At 40.2% G+C, this 9,987-nt stretch overlaps 1 protein-coding gene across 2 annotated transcripts in view; it reads left to right on the top strand.

Annotated features, from left to right (window-relative positions):
- The first annotated feature begins 1,400 nt into the window (after window positions 1-1,400).
- The window catches only part of adam12b (ADAM metallopeptidase domain 12b), an 80,997-nt gene continuing 72,410 nt past the window's right edge, over window positions 1,401-9,987 (top strand). The window contains exon 1 of one of the 2 annotated variants that reach the window (XM_086180648.1): window positions 1,401-1,914. In XM_086180648.1, the coding sequence (XP_086036774.1) occupies window positions 1,803-1,914 (112 nt within the window). In that variant the 5' untranslated portion in view covers window positions 1,401-1,802. The remainder of the gene's footprint in view (window positions 1,915-9,987) is intronic. The other variant, XM_086180649.1, reaches the window with a different exon arrangement.

Genomic DNA, 9,987 nt, shown 5'->3' with positions numbered 1-9,987 from the left:
CAAGAGAATTAGCACACAATTACCTTATTTTGCTAGTGTAGATCTTGTGAAGATAACAGTGTAATATTTGAAAACCTTTTTTCATACAGTGACATCTGTGACGTTTTACCTGCAGTGTGTAAACTATAAAAGTATTACCAAAGCAGGCCAGGTAGTCTAGGTAGTCCACCGATGTTAACAGAGTGACAAGTATTCGTGTGTGTCTGAGTCTGTGGAAGGAGATATAAAGAGAAAATAATCTCACCTAAGGGGTTTCTCAAAAATGAGGGCAGCTTGCCATTTTTTAAAATTCATTCTTAATTTGAATCCTGTTATATGCTTTCATTTCATCTCACAGTAGAGGCAACACATATAGAGTAGTTTTACTTTGAATTCAGGTCCAGCCCCCCAAACTTTCTTATATTTTAACAACGAATGACAGAAACCTCATTCAGAATTTTATTGCCATTGATAAATCAGCGCAGTCGCCTTAGAAACATTGAATTTATTCTATTTTTTCAAAAATAAAAGTGGTAAAACAAGCCAAAGCTAATATTCAGAGAAGAAAGTCCAAAATAAACAGACATTTGCTTTAGTATAAAGTCTCATTTATTGCTTACTTGTGATTGAATGTGTTTTGGAGGTGGAGTTGTCATGTCAGACTCATTCCTCAGCCAAAAACAATAAGGTAAGGTGAGTGTGTTTGTGTTGAATACGACAACAACACAGCAAAGCACTGAACATAAAGCATAAATACCAAGAGAAACAAGACATTGTATACAATGACTCATGGAATGGAACACAGGGGGTTAGATTGTCAGCAAGGTGTTTTAATTTTCCCTGTATGAGTGTAATGTTAGTGACATCACTCTGCGTGTAAACAGTGGTGTATTCGAGCCTCAATCCACATAATACAGAGATGCACGGATTCACGATGGCTGAGGGAGGCTGCCCGTCAGTCTGTGCGCATCATCTGGAACAAGCCTACATGGCAGCAGAGCAGCTCCCATCTGGATTATTCTGATAACCAAAGTGAAGAGGGTGTACCCACTGTCACTCCAGTTTGGCATGTTGACGAAGTTCGAGATGAGTGAGAGGGGTAAATCCAGGCAAGTCGCCATGGCAGCGACCTGCAATACACAAAGTACTTGCAACCTAAAGAATAAAATAATAAAATATTTTATTTTTTAATTCATTTAAAAAGTGAGCATAATCTATACATATACATATATATACATATATATATATATATATATATATATATATATATATATATATATATATATATATATATTTGTGTGTGTGTGTGGCCACTGCGGGGCGCTATACATTTTAAGATGCTTTAAACAGCCAACAGCTGTCTATCAAATCAAACTTACCATAGCAAACACGTTAGCATAGCTACGAGCTACCAAGATCGATAGACAAACGATTGAGTCTGCGTCCACCCGGCGCTAGGACCCAGAGACGCCTTTAACGCACATGGCTAAATGAGGCTGCTGTGAGGATGGAAGTCCGCTTCTCTACTCTTCAACATCCCCTCATTCGAGCTTTGCTGTCGGTCCCTGCCATGCCATTTACCCCCGAGCAACACCTCCACATGACAACACCAAGCTAACACATGTGTCTCCCCCCAGACCACCGGGTGTCCTCCGTCTGGTGTAGTTGTACAAAAAAACTTTCTCCCTTGGAGTGACAGCCTGCCAAGTGTGATTTTTTTTAACACCCCCTCCCCTTGTTATTGTTTTTACTTTGGTTTTGGAGCGTGTGTTTCGGCTTCATTGAGCGCTTTCCCCCGTGTCAACCCACCGAGCCCGGGCATCATGAGAAGCTGGCCGCGGCGGAGGAACTTTGCCTTTCTCATCTTCACTCTCCTCGGAGGTCTCTCCACGGCAGAGGAAAACGCTGACATCACGGTTTATAACTCACAGGAAGGTAAGTTGAAGAAACAGAACTTAGTCATTAATCAGCAAGTTAATTTGTGGGTGAATTACTGCTGATGCTCATCCTGGTGTGAGGGCTGTGGATCTATTTTCTCCAGGTTACACATTCTAAACAGAGTAAATATCAAAATTCAATATGTTAAAGGAATAATCCCCTGCTTTTACACCTCCGTCGTTATTTATCTGCACACGCATCTCTTGTTTATTTAACATCTGGAGCAGGAAGAAGAGAAATAGTTTTATTTTGAAAATTGAATCCAGCTTTCTACAGAGATAATACAATACAATACAATACAGGGAAGTCAGATCTGTCTGATGGACAGATGAGTTTACCATCCCGGAGGATGGGGCTTCATCTTTGGTTTGTAACTAAACAGGATGTCCTTTCTAAATTTAAACCGCTGAAAACATTGATAACAAGGCATTGTGTGTATTTGTTTGGGCTGTGATGGTTTGTCTGTGTGTAAATATTGTTGGTTCTGCAGTAACAAAGCACAAGAAAGCTACACATGGAACAAAAGAGAGATTTGAAACATGCATGTCAGATGAATGAATTTCTTTTTAAGAGAACAAGCACACGTTGTTTGGGCAAATATGAAGCCTGAAGTTGCATTATTTATAGTATTATTCATTTTAGTTGCAAAGCTCCCATGAAAATGATTCACGCTGGCAGAGGAGTTGAAAGAGATGTTTACAGCACACATCATCTCAGTGTGTGTGTGTGTGTGTGTGTGTGTGTGTGTGTGTGTGTGTGAGGGAGAGTGGGTGATTAAATCCTCCACTCAGTGGCTGAGCTGATATATGAATGCAGGGAGTAATAATAGTTTGAAGGAGTAGTGTGAGTATTGAAATAGGGCAGTGTGTAGCACCTCTTTGATGTCAGCAGGCTATTGACTTCATCTTCTCTCTGTCTGCCGTGGCTTTCCCTCCACTTCAACAACCTCCCGCATCATCAGCCATTACTTTGTGAACCAAGCGGAGATCTTGAAAGTAAAGGAGGTTTTTTTTGTTTTTGTTTTTGTTTTCCTTCTGGCAAACGAATGGCAGCCTGCCTCAAGTACAACAGTGATTTGGAATTTTTAAAATTTTTTTATGCTCACCTGTGGCCATAACCTGCTTGCAAAAGCTGTCTTTTGGTTTAATCCGATTAAATTACACTTATAAACTCCCATGCGGAAGTTTAATACTTAAGAGTTTCAAATGTGTGTAGCTTGCGATGTGATGCACAAAGAGCAGTTCAGAGTGATCGAGAAAGAAACCGGATTATGTTGATTTCATTTCATGTTTGTTTTTTGTTTTTTTAGAGGGGACAAATGCAGATTCACAGGAAAATCACAATGCGTGCGTCACAGCATTTTTAGCTACTGCTAATTACCAATGTCCATCCCTAGAAGGGCTGTAAGTATTGAAAGAGAATTAGAGCCGAAAAATTTACATTGCATGCTGCTGCTTTAATGTCTTGCGCAATCGTCTTCTGATCTGTCAGAGTTTAGCACCTTAAAACACAAACTCATCAGCCCAGATGTTTCGCAACCATCAGATTCAGCAGAGGTTCAAAACGGTCCTCTCCTTGTCTTGCAACCTGTCGTTTTTGTCTTCAAGCGGTCCATAAACCTCAGTGAAGTCGCATCAGATTCTTCAATCAAACTAGACTAGAATTGGCTTGGTAACAGACTGAGAAAGCGGAGGAGAGGTGGTCTTTGGCAGGTTGGTTTGGTCCCCCTTGGAACCCAAAGCAAAGGAACCGTTCCATTACTTGAATTGCGGCAGGTCTGAATAAAGTCGACTACGTTCTAGATTGTGAAATCGCCTCAAGTGTTTCGGTACAAGTTCACATAGCTGTAAAGTGACTGGCAGGTTGCCTAAGATTCTTGCCAGACTTGATTCAGATGTGATTTGAGGGCCAAATTCAGACCAGCTCTTGTAGTTCCGTTCTGAAACGCATTACGAGCCCAACCGACCCAATAAGCAGCAATGTATGGACCTGAACCCACTGACACCTGTACATCCTGCATCGGGACACCTCATCTAGTGTTAACATTACCCCCCCCCCCCCCCCCCCAAAAATAAAACTATTTTTATAGTATTTCCTGAAGTAAACGATGTATCAGATAACAAGAACTTTCTCTGGTAGGATTTTTAAAGATCTGTTAAGAATATCTTGGGCATTACCCACCACCGATGCATTTTTGAAAGAAAAAAAAAGTAGGCTCGCAACGAACAATTGTTTTGATCATTGATTAATCTTATGATCAACTGATGAAACTTGTTGTCAATCAGATGTAAAGAACATTTGGAAAAAATGCTCATCGCATTTTCCAAGAGTTTAAAATGACCAAAAGATTATTATTGATATAGAGACTAATTGCTTCAGTTTTCTTGCAGCCACTGTATAAATGTTAGTGGAGAAACAGTCTAGCAGAGGTTTTATGAAGTTAAAGTGGAGGGAGGGTTAATGGGTGGATTATTTGAATCAAATATTTGCTCTTTGGTTTAAAACGAAAACCCCAACAAGTTCTTCATATTTATTACTGGCGTATGTTTTGAAAACTCAAATCAAATCAAGTGTTTTCAGCCTTCAGAACTTGATTGCCTTCTGAACTTTTGCATCGAAAAATTAATAAATGAATGAATAAAAGCAGTCCCATGAGGGCAAGATTCGAGCAAGCTGTGTTTACCAATCTTTGATGCATCATCTGTCTGTGGCTATCTCTTTGTTTCGGTTCTCTGCATATATCAACTGGTTTTTCTGTGGGTCTGATCTCTTTTCTGAGCGGAGGAAACTCGATAAATAATTAGAGAAAACCAAATGACCTGGATTAGATTTGTGGATATCATCTGGTCCGGCTGCAGCATCAGACAGAATTAATTAGAAAGATTAGAACGTCTGTGTTGTCTAAACAAACTGGCGCAGAAGAGAATAAAGCTCAGCCTGACACATGCATACTCTCTCCCTTTGGTCCCTGAGGAACAAAGCCCACATATCAGATAACTTTTCTGGGATGGATCTCACATCTATCCCCCGACCTGTGGTGCTACGTATAGCTGCCATGCGCTAAAAACAACAAGCCATTTACTTCACCCCGGTCTGTCTTTCAAACCTTTGGGGTGACTGTCTCTTTACATTTTGAGGACAGACTGGCATTGATTTGTCAGCCACAAGGGAACAACAGGCAGTTCGAAGCGTCCTCCTCCGTTAAGCCTCATTGGTCATTATTACAGCCATCAGAGTGATTTAGCGTCCCCCTGCTCGCCACGTGACTCTGCACCCAAGCATGATGGGATCACGGATATAATAGATAAGCTGATGTTATGAGACAGCAACATCAGTTCATGCACAAATCAGTGGCGTGCACAACCGGGAGATGCATGTGATGATCTGATAAACTCACATGCAGACATAGAATCACGCTCTAAACACTTCCAGATGTCGTGAGAAAGAGAGGGTCAACGTGATGGGGGAAAAGAAAGATGTGAGAAATTGTTGCGAACGTGTGAGAAGTGGAGGTGAAAACAGATGCAGACAACGTGTAGCGAAGGATGCGATAGACCAGGGTGCCTATCTTTCTGTTCCACCTTTTGGAGAAACACAGGAGACGCGGGACATATTTCAAGCATGGTGCAAGCTGGTTAGGAGCAAGCATCATTGCTAGTTTCAAGCTGGTGCAAATGACGTTTTCATGCCAGGCACCCTTGTCCTTTAACGAGCACATGAACTGGCACACTTCTATATGTTAATGAGGAGTGGTGCGGGGCAGCCATGGTGAATTGCTATTTTGGGACACCAGAAAACGTTTGCGCCACAGACCAAGAAGAGGTTGGTCTATGTTCGATGGCGTTAAGTGTGAAGCCCTTCTGAAACAGCGGATCAGCAGATGCACAGCACTGCAATGCGGTTCTGTTGATGCCTGAAAATATCGATACATTGGCTGCATGTATATAATGAGAAAATCATGACCCATGTATGTTACAGTAACTATATGTGAGTGTGTTACTGTTCAGCGAGTGAACTTCACTGCACTTTATTTTTTGATATAATCTCATGGCAACTAGTAGTAAAAAACTAGTAGTAAAAAAAAAGTTTAATGAAATACTTTTGACTAAATTTGGATTTTGAGTAATCAATCTCAGTTATCTATACCATTGCAATATGGATCATATCATCAGAATAAATGGTGGAACGGTTGAAATAACAGGAAGTCATCCAACGAAACGATTGATATTTAGCGCATATATTATTGATAAATGATATTTAGTGTACAGTAAAACTAGTATCACACTCAATTCAAATTCTGTTATAATTCATATACTGCAAGACAATTATCTTGATGTACACAGACATCTGTGAAACTGGGAAAAAAATACTCCATAAAAAGCAGGAATTGTGTATTTATCAGATTCACAGTTTGATAGTTGAGATGAAACGATACAACACAAGCAGCTCCAAAACACACACGCAGATTATAATGAAAGCTGTTTTGATAAAATATTGCTTTTTGGTGTCAGATGGTATTTTATCACAATATATTGTAGTATTGATATTTTCCCAACACTGACTGACACAGGTGCAAAGGTCCATCTCCACCACTCAGTTTGAATGTAGCAGTTTTCACGTGAACCTCAGAAATTTTATTTGAGATGTACAGAAGTAATTTCTTGCTTTCTTTCTTTTGAGGAAAAGAAAAGAACACTGAGTCCCTGCTGTCACTACTTATCAGAGTTGTTGATATTTCTGCTAGCATTCAGGATGGAGGCTCATATTGAATTTGCGAGAGGTGCACACATGCAATTGTCGGTTCTCACTTTTGAAGTGAAGGAGAGGCTGGAGTATTTTTGTTTGACACAAATGGAAGAAAAAGGATATGAAATCTTTAGTTGATTGTTACTTTCATTCTACTTCTTCTATCTGAAGAAATATGCGGGGTATTTTTTTTCTTTTCTCGGATATGTGTAAGTGTGCAACAAGAAACTGGTACATGATGTTAGACTTTACACCTGCTGGCTCAAAGACTGGGTCACCGTACGTCAATAATTTCACAGCGCAAAGGTCAACACACATTAGCTGTTGTTGATTGGAGTCCAGCCATGCTTGCAAGCCTTTATTACTTTCACCAAAGAGCTCTGTTGGTTGGTTGGTTTGTTTGTTTGTTTGTGTAGTCCGCCCTCAGCCGGATTAACCACAAAAAAAACAAGCGGATTTTTCAAAAATCACGGTAAGGTACTCGCACATACATGAGAGGTGATTACAATTCTGGCCATTCATTATTTAATCTTTTTTTTTCATTCAAATATTTGTGGATATGTGATTGTTTCAGTTGTATGTGATGGAGGAGTGGGCTACTTGCCTTGACAGTAGTCTGTTCTTGTAGTCCCCTCCTGGTATTGTGTAGAAGCTTTTCATGAAGGGAATGAAGGCTGTTTTGAGAGAATATTACATGAAGCCAACACTTTTTTTAAAAATAAAATAAAAGGCTTGTCAGGCCAAGGTTGGCTGCTCTGCCTGCAGCAATTGGAGACCTTTTGATCCACGTATATATGTTATGGTGTGGGTAATGTGCAAATACATTTCATTCATGCAAAATTCTGACAGATATAAAGATATGCATGCTGTGTTCTTTGTAATTTAGAATTTTTTTTCGATTGAAATAATAGAAATGTGAATTCAAAAGTCCATCTTTTTGAATGAATATAAATCACACTAGTAGGAGTTTGTCACCCAGTGTGTGGTAGGTGACCTGGCGTGTGTGATAAATTCCAGTTAATCCTCAAATCCCTCAAGCTGTATTTCCCCAAAAGCTCTGAGACATAATGCCCAAATCAGTGCAGGACAAGATGGGAATTGGCTCTCCGTCTGCTCCCACCGGATGGAGCTGGGACACAAAGGCAAATCTGACTATTTCACCCAGAGGACTCTCTTATTACCATTACCTCACTGTGGGCTGTTGACCTTGTAGCTTACTGGGTTTGCACTAGATCTGCTTAGGGGGGCATCCAGGATTACCACCTCCTTAACTTCAGTGTTAATTACCGTAGTGTGTCATCACTTGGGAGAGTGAGTGATGGAAGAGCTGATAACAGTTTTCTCTCCATTTCTCAGCTAAATTGACTTCCGAAGTTCCCCCCCCCCCCCCCCGCTGTGAATGAGGATACAAAGTTGTTGCTCAACAGACAACATCCACCCAGCTCACCCAGAGAATATCTTCTCTCCTCTCTGCATCGAAATATGATCTTGATAGATGGAACGAAGATAAGGGCTCATCTTTTTCCCAATGCGTTATTTAGCACAATGCATTTAATTGTTTAAAGTTATTGCCTCTATTATCGGATATTTCTTTGTTGCTGACTTCCTGCACATATTTAAAAATATCCTAATTATGCGCAAGAAAATCATAGAGAATAATGCATGCTCAAACTGGATAAAATGCAAAAGATAGCTTTGAAAGCTCTTAGAGAGTGCATAACCTCACTGTGTAATCATAAATATATATATGTGTGTGTGTGTGTGTGTGTGTTTGTATATACATGTATGTATCTATATATGTGTGTGTGTGTGTGTGTGTTTGTGTGTGTGTGTGTGTGGGGGGGGTATAAATGTATATGTATGCATATATGCATATATATATATCTCAACAACAATATCAAGTATCAAGGTGATTTCCCAAAGCCAAATCATTCCACTTTCAGCCTTGTCACATCGGCTCAGGTCATGATAGAAATGCTGAGAGCTGCATTCTGCTAATGACCTAGATCAATCTTCAGGAGCATAAAAGTTCACCTTTTAAAAGATATACACTTGTTGCCTGTAATATTACCAAGCTCCCTGCCGAATTTTAATCAAAATCTCTCCATTATCATATTTTAGATATCTAGCTGAAGACGAACAAGTCAGAAACGAAATGCACCAGAGATCACACATCCTGGGCGGAGCTTAATAATAAAAGGCCTTATTTCCTAGCATTCATCTTCAAAACATACAATACATGCAGTGAAATCACCCATCGCACTGTTTGGCCCAACTCTATGATAAACAGATTTTTTTTAACTTGTGTTTTCTGCCCCTGGTGGTTGATACATGTCAGTCCTGTTTCTGACTTCCTGAGGGAAGCAAGTCAGACATTTACAACTTTAATCTTTGTTTCACTTTCTTCCAAATCATAAAAGAAATGTCTCTCTCTCTCTCTCTGAACATGAAAAAAAGCCTCGTTACGTTCCTCTTGTTGCTGTTAACTTTGTTGTCTGACATCAGTGCTCGGCGTGTGGTGTACAGTAGAGCTGTGAGGAACTGTAGGATCGGGTGATGAAAATCTGAGTTCACCACTATGAGTCCCACCTCTCACATAGAAGTTCAGTGACTCAATAGTGCTATGGAGAGCACTCGGGGGGGGGGGGGGGCTTATTCCTTTACGAAGTTGATGTGACGTCAACTGAAGGAGAAGATGAAGAACTTTTATTATTTTAATCGTTTCTCCAGTATATCCTGCAACTGCTGCAGATGTAAGATAACAAACTAATATCTTGTCTTAATCAGATGTTTCTCATCCTTCTCCCATGTGTGGCTTGTAGAAAAACCTGGCTTGAGTATTACATGCTCATCAGTTACATGGATTGGATAATACTTCTTAATGACTAATGACCCTTAGCAGTGACCCTTTTTAGAGCGCTTCCAGCGTTTACTCAGTTGGACGGGTTTATTGTGTTCCTGCGAGTGCGAGCGAATAAATGTCAAAGCCTCACAATTTACATAAAGGATCAGTTTGATATTGGACTGGATACTTATTTGCTTTCTTGCAGCGTGTTGAAGCGCACGGTACCACAGAACGCTCAATTTTCTGTTAAATATGAAGCAGAGAGGGAACATGTCTTAAACTTGGAACCTCCAACCTAAAAGCATTTTTGGGTGAAATATTGACTCCAGAACTTTTATGCTGATGGAAAGGAAACAGGAAACTGATGACAGATCACGTCAAACTGTGTCAGCCACCTAAGAACAGATGAGAACAGGTGAGTCACATGCTCACGTGAAAGTTAACGGTGGGTTTAGCAAACATGTGGAAGATTAGATTGC

Source organism: Aulostomus chinensis, chromosome 16 (assembly GCF_037954235.1).
Source record: "Aulostomus chinensis isolate RoL2024-O1b breed Wild chromosome 16, RoL_Achi_v1.0, whole genome shotgun sequence".
Classification (NCBI taxonomy): domain Eukaryota; kingdom Metazoa; phylum Chordata; class Actinopteri; order Syngnathiformes; family Aulostomidae; genus Aulostomus; species Aulostomus chinensis.
The sequence above is the reverse complement of the archived record's forward strand: the minus strand, read 5'-3'. Positions and strand labels throughout refer to the sequence as shown.